Source organism: Actinia tenebrosa, unplaced genomic scaffold (assembly GCF_029948245.1).
Source record: "Actinia tenebrosa isolate PJP-AT-01 unplaced genomic scaffold, QUT_ActTen_1.0 PGA_scaffold9__36_contigs__length_13948895, whole genome shotgun sequence".
NCBI lineage: Eukaryota > Metazoa > Cnidaria > Anthozoa > Actiniaria > Actiniidae > Actinia > Actinia tenebrosa.
The window spans coordinates 873,839-890,524 of record NW_028292586.1 but is presented as its reverse complement, the minus strand read 5'-3'; the positions used below and the strand labels follow the sequence as shown (position 1 = coordinate 890,524).

The following is a 16,686-nucleotide window of genomic DNA, read 5'->3' as shown; positions in this document are numbered from 1 at the left end:
ATTTTCAAATTAGTAAAGTTATTGCTTTTGACACAAGTAGTAGGGACCGCACGGGCTGGACCTTCGAGGTGGATTTGCTAATTTTTGAGGTGGCTTCGAGTATTTTGCGGTGTGGATTTAATTATTTTCTAATACGTCACGCTGGAGCGGTCGGTGGAGCTACGAAAATATACCAAAAGAAGTGAACTTATTTTTAGTGTGAGCAGAAAAAAGACTTGTACGGATGTTTCCTAACCTGTGCTGGGACATCGTTCTTTGGAGACAGATATATCGTCAATAGCAATGTCTCCCTCAAAAGTTGATCCTCTTACACCATCTATTGTCACCTGAAAATAAAACAACTATAGTTTGAAAGTTTGTCCATTATCAATGTCTCGTCATGGCTAGTTTTTGATAATACATACTTTTGCTATGTCGTAAAGCAAAGGCTGATTAACAACCGAAACTCTGACTTATTCTTGCTGAGAAGCTTTTATGGCAGCCGACATTCATTGTCATTACAATTTCAAAACATTGGTTATGTACAACATCTAAATATGGAATTCCTTACATTTCTGTTGTTGCCAAGGTCTACATATTCCTTCATCCATTGGTTTCCATGTTCACCTTCTTTACTCAGCACCACAACACCATTGTCGTGAACCTTAAGTGATCCAATCGAGCTACCATACATGTGATAGTAGAATGTCATACACAAGTCTCCATCATAATTTCCATTGAAAGTAAGTCTTGCCGTGTCTCCTGTTACACGAGGAGTGGAAGCCTCGATGTATGCATACCTTCCTAAAATAAACATTCAGGTGATTAATAAACGTTTTGTGAAAAATCAAACACTGTTGACTTCAGCTCAATTAAGTCAATGAAGACTAACAAACTAAGCTCAATTAAGTCAATTATATCTCGTCGTTTTTAAATCCTAAAATCTTTTAACCCTAAATAAACATTTCCTATCTTTAGACCTAGAGGCCACTTAGGGTCCATTTGGGTTTTTTCTTGCTCATTATGTGTCTATCTAAATATAAATGTATGTATATATATTATTACCATTCACTTTTATTTTTTTCATTTTTCCTTGTTAATCTATTAATTTTATACTTGCTGACTATATATTAATTTTATACGTCCTGTAATACCCCATAAGCCTCCTGGCTTTAGCCTCATCATCATTGCACATGCTATTTTTTAATGTTATTAATAAATAAAAATAAAAATACAAATTTATGGCTCAGCTTATTCTCAGTACTCACCTGATCCAGTATGGTCATCGCATGGTCCTGTTGCTGTTGATGGCGTACATCCAGAATGAAGTGTCCAATTAAATTGGTCATTTGTTGCTTGTCTCCAGGCCCCCCAATTGTTGAAATCGGTGTTCATGTCTAAATGAAAAGGTTTACTCTTTGTTGTGAATACGAGAAGTGCATAGCGATTTGGAAAAAAAATATTCAAGAAAAGAAATATGAAAAAAAGTCTCTTTGTCAAAGTAAAATGTTAGCTTACCTTGGATTGATGGTGGGGTAGGCGGCTGTGTTGGTGGTTGAGTGCCTTTGAAACGAAAAGCTACATGTTAAGTTTTTCTAATTACAGTTATTAAACTAGGAATAGAATATGAAGATAACGCTGTTAGAGTGGTGCTAAACCGGCACAGGGTAACACAGTCTTTGTGCAGTACTTTTAAAAGAAAATCTTGTATTGATAATTCTTCTTTCTTGATTGGAAAGAAACTCTTCTAAAGGGTTTCGGTGCTTACCTCCTAATGTGTGCATGTCGATCCAGTTTCTAAACTTAGCAACTCTTCTATCATAAAATGATGGGCAAGTGGTGAGCTATTATTTTCGAGGTGGAAATTGAAGCGCTTCAACCTTCTATTGTATTATTATTTACTGTTTACCTAGTATTTTACTCAACCAAGCATCCCCGTTTTAGAGTGAAATGTCGTCTTTTGGGAGCGCTTGGGAGCCGTTCTCTTTAGTACGTAAAAATAGGACATTTCACGTCTTACTTTCAGCATAAGACGGCAATGATGCATAGTATTTCGCACATTCCAACGAGTATCTATTGAATAGCGCAATTAGTGCTATTGTATGTTTGCCGTCGTCGTCGTCGTCCCGCTTTGAAAAGGTCCCTAGTATCATTTCTTCGTTTGACGGTTGCGCATGAGAAGACACATAAATATGGAAACAACTCAAACAAAGAATCTTATTCTCTAGAGAGTGACACGTGGTCTGAAATGGGAAAACATTACGCCCAAGGTGAAGAAGTGTATTGCTCATCACATGACTATATTTTCTGGCCATACTACTTTTCATTCGTTCACCTGTTTCTTATGACCCGTCATAAGAGTGTCTCACAAAGACCCAGTAAGTACAACATAAATCTAGGAATGTTTTAATACAACTCACTTGTTTCACATTGTGCCCCGGTGTAACCAGATGGACAATAGCACCTGTGACCATTTACTGTAATAATACACGTGCCATTATTACGACAAGGACTACTTGCGCATGTGTTGTTCGTATTAGAAGTACTTTTAGTACAATTCGGAAAACACGTATGCATTTTGTATATTTTTTAAAACAATTACACTTTTTGATGTTCAATAACAGAAAATATACTTTCATTTATGTCGATTGTTGCATCAATAAGGTGGACATACTTTCAGAACGCCATAATAAACTTCATTAGCGTGGAATATATACTATTAGTATAAATACACAGGCGATTATTGAAAATCTCGCGCGCTGATTGGTCGAGAAACTCATGTGGATTCGTATATAGTCTTTCTTCGAAATTATGGTGAGTGTATTTTTTAACGGCCTAAGATACAAAAGTATTTAACTTATAATTTCGAAGAAAGACTATATCCAAATCCAATCCGCATTTACGATACGAAGACTTCCGGCGTGACCTCGGGTCGGTTGCCGAAAGAAATCCGTTGAACTAGTTACAGTGAGCTGCAAGTACGGGTCAGAACAAGAGAGGTAGTATGTGAATACAAGCAAATTTCATGGCTTTAAAGACGTGAAGACTAATCTCTAATGCGACTTTCTCGGTTCTATAGGAACGTGAGAGACTAAAATTTGGCGCTGGAAAGAAAATTCGAAGACGTACGAGGTTTCAAAGACTCGTGATGGTTCGCTTTTTGGACTCGAGTCTCCAACCTTCTCTTATTTCTTACTGGTGGGGGAAAAAATCCTTAAAACGGGCTAAATTCAAATAATAACCACACAGAGCGAAAGAAGTGTTATTTCTCAATGATCGGGTAAAATTTCGAGGCTTTATTTCACGTTTCAATGATTTTATTGAAATTTTTGATGAATCCCCATACATTTCCTTTGACATGACATCACAGAAACCAAGCTTGGGCTACCTGTGTATTCACTTCGCCTTCGGCGAATAATTGTTAATTGAAACGAAGTTTTCAATATTCCAAAAATAAAGAAGTTTGAAAATTCGATTAACTTGGCTCGTAGGCTCTTGTTTATAGTGGAAACCAGGCACGAATCCAGGATTTTTTCAAAGGGGGGGGGGGGGGGGGGGGGGGTTGTAGCATTGCAAACATGCACTTTGAGCACCCGACTTTTTCATTGTCAAAAAAAGATTAATAAAAGAAAGAAAAATGAAAAGCAATTAAAGATATAATGGCCATTGTACTTCATTTTGCAATTTTTCAAAGGCCAACTTACTAACCAAAGAATTCATAAAAAACGTTGCTAATAAGCGAGCGAAATGTGTTCGGCACCCCTGTTTTAATAAAACTCGCCATGCTGTTGGTGTTGTCATGAAAAAAATAAATAAATAAATCACGATGGCTCTCATAGGGGGGGTTGTAACCCCCAAAACCCACCCCTAGATCCGCCACTGGAAACAGAAGGCAAGTCATTAATATTACATATTCCTGCAAAAAAAAAGTTGAATATATGCTTGGCTTTTGTATATGCCAGGCTTTAAAAACTTCGTTTCATTTACAGTCAAACAAGCTCAAGCGTTGACCCCTAGATTCGATTAATGAAATCATTAGTCAATTATTCCTTTTATACGTACGAACCGGAATAATGCAATATTGCAATATTTAAATGAAAATTCAGTTCATTGTTCGACTCGTGATGAAGAAGGTAAATCATCTAAATTACAGATACCTTCGAGCAGAAGTCCCTCTCTTATTTCATAAGCATACACACTTGGATGTGTTACCGCTGGGTGCTCCTTGAAAACAATCTCTTGAGTTTAACACGTTGTAGTTACTGCACTCTAATAAAATATTCGATTAGCAAAATAAGCAATGCTTTTTAAAATTGGCTTCCGATAGATTGCTTTAACATAATTGAACTCTATAGGCTATAACATCGTCACTGTTTAAAACAAGGGTTTATTACGTAGCACAGTAAGTCATTTGCTACTTATAAAAATCTCTCACAAAGATGATCACTGAAGACAAAGGAGCATGGCAGAAATAAACTATTTAATTGGTCTTCCTGTGGTATGGACGCGTATGCCCGTTTTTTTTAAATCGCGCAGACTCATAAGTCAACAAATATGGCGGGCGATACAAATAAGTTTCATGTACGCCGCTATTTTTGATATTTACGTGAGCCTACGCTATCTTTTGTGGAAAACCGTATTCGTGAACACACGTGAATACCACAGGAACACCAATCAACAAATTTATTTCTGAAGAACTCCTTGCCGAAGATTGTCTTTTAATCCGCCACAAACATTATCCTTATCCTTATCAATTCGACTTAATTTAAAATGTAAGAAATTGTAATCACCCAGAAGATCCTTCCCCTTAAATGTGCGCGCCTGATAATTTTTTTTTAATTACCTAATTGATAGCATTATAGCTTTCGAACCAATAGTCAAAGGTACCGGGCCCTCATTGAACGAATTTTTGGACTGTTATGAGAGAGAAAATGAATGTTTTTACAGACTAACAAAATGATACATCAGTCTCCAAATTTCTTATCTTATGAAAACAAGATAAAGAATTACCAATATTAGCTATATAAAATGCTGATATTATATTTCAGTAAGGCTGCCATAACGCACAAGTTTAGGTATTGATATGCATTGAATTCACAAGTAAACCTCTTAGCTCCTCCCATTAGCATTTGTACCTCTTGTTACGCCCTACACAGTTTTTACCTTTTTGCTCAGTTATTTTAGGATTATTCTTTAGAGTCTTATGTTAGAAATGTTCCTTGTAATCTTTTCTATACATTTACGATCGATATATCCATATATTAGCACTAGTTTTAGCTATGCTTAATTCTTAGATTTTCACTCGTACTCGTCATTAGAATATCGCACTGAGGAATTTAATTATCCTTTCAGCCAATCATGATTTGACGGTTATATCACATTGTTTGGAGATTGACACCTGTCATAGAATCATTATAAATATAGTTCATGTAATCCGTTCAGCAGAGTAGAGTAGAATAAAGATCCCGAAGCTTCTACCAAGAGCTGTCGTCCCTTAACACTAACTTGGGCAAAAAGGTCCCATTTTCAAAGTTAGAAAAAAATTTCATGCAATATGAAAAGAAATGATACTAGAAATGAAATGAACAAAATAATAATAATAATAATAATAATAATGATAATAATAATAATGATAATAATAATAATAATGATGATGATGATGATGATGATAATAATAATAATAATAATAATAATAATAATAATAATAATAATAATGAGGGCCACAAACTCTTAGCCATGATCAGATCGCGCGTGGAAGTTCACCCTCCACAAACAACGCAAAAGTTTACAGCTGTCAAAAAAAGTCATAGTTTTATCTCTGAAAAATATATTGATCGACCCACAATTTTCACAGAACTCTAGAAAATGACCCAATATAATTTCTTAGCATTTAAACCTAATGTTGAATATTACAAAAATAGCGTGGACTTGTAGCCTTCACGTAACGCGAAATTCCATTCCAATTTGATAGCATCATCAGATTATTAGTTGTAAAGCTAGATATCAGTTTCCTCACAGGTAGCCAAAGCTCTGTGTCACATATTCATAAGGCAATGTGTGAAGATTTTTAAAACACCGCGCAATGGAAAAATTTCAATAAAATTTACCTTTCTTCCAAGGCGTCTTTGTTTGTCCATTCATAATGTTTGTGACGAGTTTTGAGAGAAATTGAGTCATTATAAACCCCCTTCCTATTTTTTGGAATGGAGTCCGGTTTAATATTTACTTAAATTGGAGCCAAGCACTGTTGTGCTTACCCCTTCCATGATAGCTTATTCAAAATACGCGTAGGTTAATCTTATAGTGACTGATCACTCTGGTTAACTAAAGGTACACGTATTTACGTGATCTGCACTTTGCCTGTTGGGTTGACCACGTGTACTGCAAACTGCAGATCCACGAACGGTCGTATTTCCTATTAATAACAGATCTGCAAAAAAAACGTTGATTGTATATAAATCGGCGAAACCTTTTTAGTTATTATTCAAACGTGAATGTAATTTATTCAACTACCGATTGGTGAACGCAACATGTACTAACTAATTCATGGATTCTTTATTGGCCAGGTGGACTTTACAGTCAGGATTTCAATCCGTCGAAGTTCTACGTATTGTGACGAAAGTAGAGTCGCAAACAGATACCCTTCTTATTCAATATCCAGGACAGTCACGAGGTACAACGGATCATCTAACTGGGGCTTTACTAGTAAATGGGTGAGTCTCTATTGTAGTGACTTCAACATCCAAGAAGACTGGAGTGAGGTTTATGGCAATTTTAGCTTTATTACTGGGATACCTGTGATATCACAGTCATAAAATGTCTTTTTTTTCCCCCCAAGTCCATACACATTTTTGCAAAGGCACGCGAGGCACTCGAAGTTGGATGATTATTTTGGCTCTCTCAGAGGGTCAATTATGCACAAATTGGTTTTCCTCGTTTTTCTCGGAAATAAAGCCATATTTCAAAAAACGAAGTATACCACGATTTGTTTTGGCTATATGTCTACCTTATACTTGAATATAAGCGAAATCGATTTTTTGACTGGTTGCCAGCAAATTTCGATTTTGTTTGATTTTTGCTGACATGTACTCTTAATGTAATGGGCCGTAGCTTATTTTTACGAACTACACATGCTTTGGTTCAACTACTGAAAGCAGTATTCTCTGTAACCGAAGATCAATGCTAAGGAAGGAAAACAGCGCTTCAAAAACAAGCCAAGGATAAAGAATTATGCCTTCTTGATCTAAACAAACTGAGCGTATTTCATTCGACTTTCGTACTATTTTTGCAGATTCCTCAAGCTGATTGTCAAGTTATATGAATTGTTTTGGCTCCAAAGACTACTACGAATAAACTTAAAGTACAGAGAAGTTTATTCGGCCTTTTAATATTTTGTTTAATATGAAGTAATAAGAATAATTTAAATAAACGAATATATTTCGCCTATCTTCTTGACCTTAGTCATTCAACTTCTAACTCGTTAAACTTTAAGAATATGTCCATTCAGATTTAGAAATATCTGTAAACATAAAAAACTTTAAAATTAAAGCAACTGTGAGGTAAATCTTTGATTTTTACCGTCTTAAGTAAAGAATTTCGATTCACAAATAACGAGTTAGAAAATTCCCGTGTGAGACACTCTTTGCAAAGCGCGTGACCACAGGCACGACTTAATTACGTATGCTAAAAATAGGAATGGAATGGACATGACGGAACTGGAATTTGGACTGATTTTTATCCATACCTTTAATTCTTGGCATACGATTTTTATCCAAAATGATTTTCACTACTTTGATCTCTTTGAAGCTTTAATAAAAATAAAATATTTTCACTCTATTATTGTTCAGATCCATGTCAAAACAACAGCATTTCTGCACAGACCCATATTTCATCTAGAAGTAACTTCCTGTGAAAAAATTTGTTGTTCTAATGATCCTATGGTTTAAAACAAACAGTCTACACACACCTACCTCTGGCAAAAAATGCCAGGTTAAGACCCCATCATCCCTCCACTCCCCACGACCCCGTACCCGTCCTAGCGTCTTTTTTACTGGGATAACTGTGGCTTACCAGTAAGTTGTAAAACACGTCTGTTTTTTTCTGATTCCTGCTGGTTCCCGTCCGACAAAATAAACAAGTTGCGCAATAATTCATTACGTCAACATTGCGCCCTCGACACCATGACAAGCAACTGTCCAATCAGGGCAAAGGTGCTGTTCACGTGTTATCTTGATTTGGAAGCTAAACCAACTAAATACTCCATGCATGTTGAAACCAGGTCCTCCAGGTCCTCCAGGTATCCCAGCTTACCCTGGAACCAGGGTCTAGTTTCTGTCTTCTCCACGACAAAATGGGAAAGTTGCGCAATAGTACCCAGTGGTCTTCAGGAACTTACCCAAGAGACCTTTGCGGGCATCTGCTGTGGGGTTCACATCCATAGTCCAATCAATTATCATGTACCAGATGTCAATCAATGTCACTATGTTGTCAAGTGATTATGAGTGGGCGGAGCTAGCATATCACGTGGCAGAGGTTTATGTCTACGCATGCTCTATTTTGTTGACTGCTGTAATTCAAGACAGCCGAACTAGAAATATTCATTTATCAATTTCCTAAACCAGGATTGGAAGGCAAGAAAATACCAATGGTTTCGAAGCGATTGTTTCTAAGAGTTTTCAATGAACTTCATGAGCAATAGCTTGTTTTGGCTTATTCTTAATGATTCATCTACTCGAGCAGTATTTCTTTTATTTATTTATTTTTTTGAGGAGAACAGAGTTTCAAAAGTCAGAATTTATACGATAAGCGATACTGCAAATTCATTCAGCATGACAATATAGATATTCTTATAGCCTACATTTATATATTTATAACAACTGTTTTGGCTTCAAAGTCTATTCACAAAGGAACATGAGGTACATAGCAATATTTATTTTAAGATTCTATTTATAAAATAAATAATTTGCTAAGCACATTCCAGAGTTTGATCTTTGCCGTTCGAAGCGTTATGATCTCCTTTAATTTTTTTTCAATTCTATAGGAAAATTCATTGGCTGACGAGGGAATTCCAAGTTGAATTCACGAGAAAAGGCGATATCGCCTTTTCGAGTGAATTCAACTTGGAATTCCCGAGTCAAGCCAATGAATTTTCCTTGAATCCCATGACACTATTCAATCTAAGCGAATATAAAGAAGAAAAAAGAAAAAAATCGTGCGAGTTCAAGAAAACCTTGGCCCACGAAGGAAACCTTTCTGATGCCATCTTCCCAACCAATAGGAGTTCCGCTCAAAGGTGAGCGTTTGATCTTTTGGTTTGAACCTCGTGGCGAGCAGAATAATATTTGCTACTGTGGGAAAAACTAACTGTTTATTCTCAAAAATCGCCTTCGCTGAAATACTTCGTTTAATCTGTTACAACAATAATGACTTTTTCTCGTCTTGATCGAAATCTAAGGCAGTTCAGCAGTCTAAATGTGCGAAAATGTCATGCAAAACAAAGAAGCTAACTGGTGAGTACACAAAACTTTTAAGACTTTTCTCTGAATTACATGCACAATCAATTACTAAATAGACTAAATGAAATCAAAATAAGCAAATTCCTTTTTCTTCTTCTTTTTCTTTTTTTTCTTTCTTTTTTACTGTTGTGTAGCTCAGTTAGTGTTGGATGAAGAAAGAGCTAGCGATGGACACCAGCCTGTAGATTGATGGAAATATTCGCCGTTGAGTTGTTAAATGTGACTCCGGTAAACAGTCCACTTACGGCTCCACTCAACCCAAGACCATTATAAGGGGCTTCGGCAGCTTTACTTGTTTGGTTCGCCTGATGACCTTCTACATTGGCAGATATTTCATTCAAAGTATTTCTTGCTGGTGATCTTGAACTTTCAACTACTGACGTACTGACCGTACTACTACTTTGACTGCAAGGAGAAAATCCAGCCAGCTTGTGGGACATTTTGCGTTGTTTTTCCAATGGGTTATGGCTGTAACTCGATATCGATTCTGGATTAGCATGGCCAGTCAATTCTGAAATTTCAAGCGGGTCGAAATCTTCTCTTGGATTGCTGTTTTACGGCCACACGAATTCGTACATTTGCCTTCTAGGGAAGCTATGTCGGCAATCTTCTTCATCATCTTAGACAAGGTGTTTATTCCAACCGGTGACATTTTATACCACACTTCAGTTGTTGGCTTGTCAATTGGACTTAAGAACAGATTTTTTGGGACTTGTTCACCTTTTGGTCGATGCTCCAAGTACTCAACGAAAGCACGGTATGGAGCGCGTTCGCCGCCATTGGTCCTCCATATTTTATTGTTGTACTTTCTTGTTCTTTTCCTGCTATTCTCGTCTCCTTGGCGGTTCTTGGTTTGGCGCTCTTTGTACTCTATGAAGTACTCTGTGATGGTAAAATCATCAATCGTACAGTCGTACTGCTCTTGGAAAGCCCTCATTCCCAGATGAGTGACATTATTCCACCAAACAAGATGGAGGAGAGATCTTGAAGTGTGCAAGCCTAAAGCACCTGAAGACCACATTTTCTCGACTTCATTGTCTTCTAACGACCTGGCAGCATTTGGCTTTGTCCCTAAGCCTTTCTTCTTGAGATCTTTTTTCTTCATTGACAGCATTGTTGCGACCTCTTCAAACTCTACATCTGTTTCTTTATCGATGTCGAAGTTGTCGGGGGATGGAGGACATGGCCGCTCAAGGAAAAACCTTCGCAGACCGTTGCGATACGACTGAAGAGAACCTGGCTCATATTCTTTGCCCTTGTTATCTTTGGTTGTCTGGCGTATTTCTAGAAAGAAATGCTTCAAAAGGTAAGGTGCTTCTTTCTTTGATATCTGGTTTAAGTCGACTTCTTTCTTATATTTTTCTCTGTACCATGACTGAAAACGGCGTACAGATGTAGTTGTGCTTTTCTTCGTGTTTGCCGCGACCAAATTCTCTTTAAACTCCAGGATTTCTTCATCTGTGTACTCGACAATAGTAGAATTTTCATCGGTTGACTTGGGGCAGACAGACTTTTCGGTACTTTTCTCGGTATCCCTGACAATGTTTTCGCTTATTGTCTTTTCTTTCCAGGATGAAGTTGATGCTGCCTCCATATTAGCAACTTTTCTCTTTTTTCTTGTTGTTGCAAGCGTTAATGGTTTTCTCAACTTTTGTATCTCAGCGTCTAGCTGAATACTAAAATTTGGGAACTCAATTTTTGCAACTTTCAAACTAAACAAAACAAAGATAGTGTGACAGGCGAAAATCTTTGTATTTTGAGGTGAATGCGAGAACAACAACAACAAATCGCGGGATCCCTATATATCGTGGTATTCAGCTTTTCAAACCATGGTATTCCACGCTAAATACCCACTCTCGGTAGCCAATCAGCGCGCGAGATTGAATAGTGTCATGGGATTCATCAAAAAATATCGATAAATCATAAAATTAAAAAATGTAAAGCAATTATGAGAGAGGTCTGGAGCAAATATTAGCCCGTATTTACGTTTTAAATGAAGCATTTTGATTTTGAAGCAAGCTATACAATGCCCGTGCAAATGTGCACGTTTACGCTCGAACAACAACCTAATTACGTATGCCAAAATCCGGACCGGAACTGGGATTGCAGTTCCAAATTGAGTTATTTATCACTACTACACCTTTTGCTGTTCATTAACCGCAAAGGAATATTCATTCAAGCGAAAAAGCATTATCATTAGCGCGAAGAGGCACACAATAACGCGAACGGAGTTTCAAGAGCGCGATGGAACATTCATTAAGGAATTTAGCATAACATTGGACAATCATGAATATGTTTGTGCAGGTTCATTAGCGTTTTCGAAGTTCCATCGCGCTCTTGAAACTCCGTTCGCGTTATTGTGTGCCTCTTCGCGCTAATGATAATGCTTTTTCGCTTGAATGAATATTCCTTTGCGGTTAATGAACAGCAAAAGGTGTACTTTATCAGTATTTTTGGAAGCTCAACCAACTAAATACTCCATGCATGTTGAAACCAGGTCCTCCACTTCCCGCTTCCAGGTATCCCAGTCAACGCTGCCTACAGTGTCTAGTTGGAGGTTATGGCGATGACTGGTGGAATGTTAGGTATGTTAAATACTGAAGGATTGTTTAGAAATTAATTAAGGTGGCTGCCTACTTTTGAACGTTCGATTTGAGCTCACGATTTGCGCGCGCTCAAAACCGCCAAAAAATCTACAAGTTTTTTTTTTTTTTTTTGAAGAACCATGTACGTTTTGAGCTTCAACAGGGCAAAACCCTCAAATTTTGACTATTTTTAAAAGAACACTGTAGTCATGGCCTAAAACCAAACATCGAAAATACAGAATTATTTTGGTAAAGCTTTTCTTATAACAGGTTTTTGAAGTGAATGGCTTTGGAATTTATTTTGTTATAACATCGCGTTAAAGCCCAAAATTGTTTATTGTCTTGCCGCTATCTTAACGTGAATTTATCTAAATTTTACATCATCATAAACGTCAACCTCAGTAAAATATTTATGTGAATTTCCTAATAATCCAACTGAAGGAAAGTTAGTTAAACGGCCATTGCAAAATGTTCGGTACGGTTGCTTGAAAACTGGAGGGAAACATTTATCATTTCAATTCGATCACCGACGATTGTCTTTGAATTGACCAAAAAAATATTATGATTTTTGGCTTGAAGGAGATTAGAAACTCATAATAGGGTGATTATATAAATGACTATACCTGATGACTGAACTTCACCAGCAAAGAACACAACGAGCAGGACGCCAACCAAGAAGAAAAACGCCTTCATGTCTGACGACTCAGATTTAGCTCAAGTATATCTTGGAAGAGCTGCAAGTCTGATGGGAGGTTATGTTGTTCTAGGACTTTTATAGAGTCCTCAAGCGTGACGTCACGTTGCCATGACTTCGGAAATTTGCGGTCTAAACAAACCTAAGACACTTATCAAAACATGGCGTCTTTATCGATATCCTCGCTCTTTTCTTTCTTTTCTGGAGAACAGAAATCGATAAATCGAGGAGAAAACCACTTGAAATCAAACCACGTGGAAAGCTTTATCTATTCAGGTGGAATTATCAAAGGTGAAGTTAAAGCAAGCATGAAAGATAAGATCTACAAAGTCACAGTAAGTTGTTCTTTTGAATCACTACACGTGCCCTCGAAGGTCACTCGAAGGTCAATCTCTGCTGTATTGCGTTGTTTATGTTGAGGAATTTAATTATTAACGTTCTCTCTTTATCAGATTTATCTCGATGAAAACCTGAAAATAACAAGCACGGAGTGCGAATGTCCTCGCGGCGAGTTTAAGTGCAGTCACGCGGCGGCCATGTTTATGTATGGCATACACAATCTCAGTAGAACCGATGTGGAGTGTCAATGGAAGCGAAAACGACAAGCAGAAACTGTGCAATCTGTTGATGAACTGTTTCCTATGCCACCGAAAAAGAAAGACTATAGACCTTTAGCGCGTGATCCGAGCGGAGAAGATCGAATGTGGCTGTACAACGAACCGAAACGCTACGGCAAATTTACTGGCACATGCTGGATCTTGAGTCCCGAACCACAGGCTCCTGCTCCGCTTCCAATCAATACCATCGATGATATTATTTTCTCAGAGAGATTTCTTATGGCCTCTACGACTGAAGAACAACTAAAAGTGCTGATAGAGAATGCTAAAATTGATGAGAATGTAATCAATCTGGTGAGCTCTCTCACAGCTGGACAAAGGAACAATCCTACATGGCACCTAGACCGAAGGAATCGTCTAACAGCCAGCAATTTTGGCTCTGTTCTCCATGCAAAGAGAATCACTGCATCCCTCATAAAGCGTCTTCTTGGAGACTACAATTTAAGTGGAGTAAAAGCAATTGCATGGAGACAGGACAATGCGACTGAGGCTCTGAAAGCCTTTGAGAAGATAACTGGTCTGACACCTGTACAGACAGGCCTATGGTTGCATGAGTCTGGGGTTCTGGGTGCTTCCCCAGATGGACTTGTTGGAGATGACTCAGTAATTGAGTGCAAGTGTCCTTACACGCATCGGAATGAGACCATTAAAGAAGCATGTAAACACAAAGACTTTTATTTGAAGGAGACGGACAATGGTCAGTACACCCTGAGCACAACTCACATCTACTGGCATCAGTGCCAAGGCCAGATGTTTCTAACAAAGCGCCAGTATTGTTACTTTTTAGTGTGGACCACTAAAGACACTGTGGTCATTAAGATTAGGAGAGACGATTCATGGAGGCAAAATATTGCTATCCTGAGTGACTTTTATTTTCACCAACTTTTTCCAAAAATTGTAGATGGAGAACTTTGAGGTAATGAGCCCAATGTTCAGTCATACAAGTTAAGCAAAAAAATCTTGCAAAGTAAAAGCTTCCTATTGACTTTTTGGCTCTGTAGCCTGATGTGCTAAAATTGACAATGACAGGAAACCTTAGCAAAATAAAACAGTTCCTGTCTTTGCATTTTTTTTTTTTTTTTTGCTTGCATTGTAACAGATCAGCAAAATGGCACATGTAAAAAGTGCTCTAAATTTATTAGATAAAAGACAGATGCTAATTTTCATCTGAAAACATAGATAAGATAAACACTCACAAAAACTCAAGAAATATTGATTATTATAAATATTGATTATTCAATATTTAAGATTTGTATTTGTAATCAACTGAGTAATTAAAAGTTAGACTAATTCACACCCTTTATGTATGCAGCATCCCCTCCCTATTCCCAAGGTTGATAGTTTACTTTAAAGATGCAGTATGAATACAAAGTCACTATTTTTTTCTTTATTTTATATTCAATTCAAGTTCAACCTTACTGGCCTATCAAATCAAGCTTTGGGTGCCATTATCTTTGGATGTAAGAACTTCCATCGACAACACCATGGGTGCCCAAGTTTAACTGATAACACAGAAAAAAACAGTTTACAGCCTCACAAAAAAGTTTAGTCAAATTCAAAATCTTCACAGCCATCCTTAATCAGTGGGAATTGCAAATTGACCAGTGCTGAACATAGTTGGACTAGTTTGTCTGCATGAAACCTCAAAAAGGCTGGGATAAAGGCCAGAATGCGGAAGCTTTTTAACCTTGCATTTGCACGCTCCACGTGGATACGACACTGGGCAATGGATTTAGTTGCTCTTGCCTCACTCTCAGTGAACTTGCCATTGTTAAGGAAGGGGGGAATGTTCACTGATACTCCTCGTGGAACAATATCACTAATCAGAAATCCCTTGTCAGCCAGAATCAGGTCACCGACACACAAATGTTTACAGAGTCCAGACTTTTGAACCATAACCTTGTCACTTACTGAGCCTGGAAATAGATCACTGACATAGGTTATCACCCCATTTGGGGCAACCCCAATTATGACCTTAAAGGAGTTGTATCCTCTGTATGTGGAATATGTTGCACTTTGTTGTGACATCAATTTAGGTGCAGCTATCTCAATGTCTGTACAGTCAATTACAATCTTGCAACTGGTGTACTCAGCAAAAGAGGAAAGGGAGCACATCTTGTTCTTTTCCCTTGATGGTACACTTGTCATGATATCTTTGAACAAGAGGGAGTGCAGCACGTGGACAAATGTCAATACTATATTAGCAATAGTTGCAACGCTGCATGAAAACAACTGTGCTAAATGCAGATTAGTGTAATTTTGTTTCAGTTTCATTAGAGTAATAAATATCTGATCCTCAATTGTTATTGCCTCAACTTTCCATCCAGCATAATAATTTATTGCACCCCTGAATCTTGAAACATATCCTACAATAATGTTGAAAACCTCCTTTGTTGGAAGACCTGTCTCCATCCTCACAACCTCTGGGCTCAAGTTCTTTACAGAGTAATGTGCACTAAAGTAGCTTGACATTTCCTTATGTTTTTTGAGTTCTCTTGAAGTCATATCAAGCTCTATTTCCAACAACGTTTCATTGAAGCTTACACTCCTTCCCTCGTTCAGGCAATCAGGGGATTCTGGTTCAGTGTTTTCTTTTATTTCTTCAAGTACAGATGCTACCGTTGGTAATGTTGGAGATGCAGACATTTTTAGTTTTTTCTTCGGTGGAGGTGTAGGCTTGGGCTGACTGCCTGGTAGCAAGTCTAAGTTGTTAAAAAGTTTATGCTTGTTTCTTTCGTTTATAGTTGGCATATTTTCTTTTCGGCCATCTTTGAAATGACAACTGCAGATTCTTGAATGCTTACTAGGCTCCCTGTCTCCTCTCCTATAAATAACAAAGACAAAAACAGAAGTCAAAGTTTGTGAGTTATTGTGCTGTACCGGATCCGGTCAAAACCAAAACTGGAACACTATGCTCGGGTATATAAAGCAAAGCCAATGTTTACATGTGAAATTCTATTATATCTGGACAACCAAACTGTAGAATCTGTTTAAAGAATTTTAAACATTTTAATGTTTGCCAACCTCAACTTATTTTGAATAAGATACGGTCGGAGCATACAAGAGCGACATATCTCTGTTCAGTTTTGCGTTTGTTTCGGTGTAAGGCTAATCGAAATCTCTTGTCAAAACATAATAATCTTAGCAATAAACTCACCTAACAAATGATATCCATTTATCGAAGAGAGATTTGTGCTTTTTCTTGTCTGGAAATGTAAAGAATCTGCAGCAGTGGCTCTGAGATGTGTGGTTGCAGTCTGGGTGAAAACACTGCGCCAGTAAACACGACGAACGAC

General features: G+C 37.6%; 3 protein-coding genes across 7 annotated transcripts in view; 1 reads left to right on the top strand and 2 right to left on the bottom strand.

Moving 5' to 3' along the window:
- The window catches only part of LOC116290914 (uncharacterized), a 47,188-nt gene extending 34,333 nt beyond the window's left edge, over positions 1-12,855 (bottom strand). For 2 of the 5 annotated variants that reach the window (XM_089025106.1, XM_089025105.1), the window contains exons 1-5: positions 12,703-12,855; positions 1,498-1,542; positions 1,248-1,376; positions 551-783; positions 236-326 (exon numbers count right to left, since the gene is read on the bottom strand). In XM_089025106.1, the coding sequence (XP_088881232.1) occupies positions 236-326; positions 551-783; positions 1,248-1,376; positions 1,498-1,542; positions 12,703-12,772 (568 nt within the window). In that variant the 5' untranslated portion in view covers positions 12,773-12,855. Of the gene's footprint in view, positions 1-235; positions 327-550; positions 784-1,247; positions 1,377-1,497; positions 1,543-1,747; positions 1,790-12,702 lie in introns of those variants that run through there. The other 3 variants (XM_089025102.1, XM_089025104.1, XM_089025103.1) reach the window with 3 other exon arrangements.
- A 56-nt stretch (positions 12,856-12,911) lies between these two features.
- On the top strand, positions 12,912-14,485 carry LOC116290913 (uncharacterized). The gene is made up of 2 exons (XM_031698031.2): positions 12,912-13,108; positions 13,226-14,485. Exons 1-2 carry the CDS (start codon positions 12,935-12,937, stop codon positions 14,303-14,305), a joined length of 1,254 nt encoding a protein of 417 aa, XP_031553891.2. The 5' UTR covers positions 12,912-12,934; the 3' UTR covers positions 14,306-14,485.
- Positions 14,486-14,762: 277 nt separating this feature from the next.
- On the bottom strand, positions 14,763-16,681 carry LOC116309089 (uncharacterized). The gene is made up of 2 exons (XM_031719638.2): positions 16,548-16,681; positions 14,763-16,214 (listed from the first exon to the last, which is right to left on the bottom strand). Exon 2 carries the CDS (start codon positions 16,139-16,141, stop codon positions 14,936-14,938), a length of 1,206 nt encoding a protein of 401 aa, XP_031575498.2. The 5' UTR covers positions 16,142-16,214; positions 16,548-16,681; the 3' UTR covers positions 14,763-14,935.
- Between the last annotated feature and the right edge of the window lie 5 nt (positions 16,682-16,686).

Excerpts from the sequence above, each read along its gene's own strand:
- LOC116309089 (XM_031719638.2), bottom strand. The coding sequence starts at position 16,141 with ATGCCAACTATAAACGAAAGAAACAAGCATAAACTTTTTAACAACTTA.
- LOC116290913 (XM_031698031.2), top strand. The coding sequence starts at position 12,935 with ATGGCGTCTTTATCGATATCCTCGCTCTTTTCTTTCTTTTCTGGAGAA. Across the intron at positions 13,109-13,225 it reads ATAAGATCTACAAAGTCACA|ATTTATCTCGATGAAAACCT; the intron begins GTAAGTTGTTCT and ends TCTCTTTATCAG.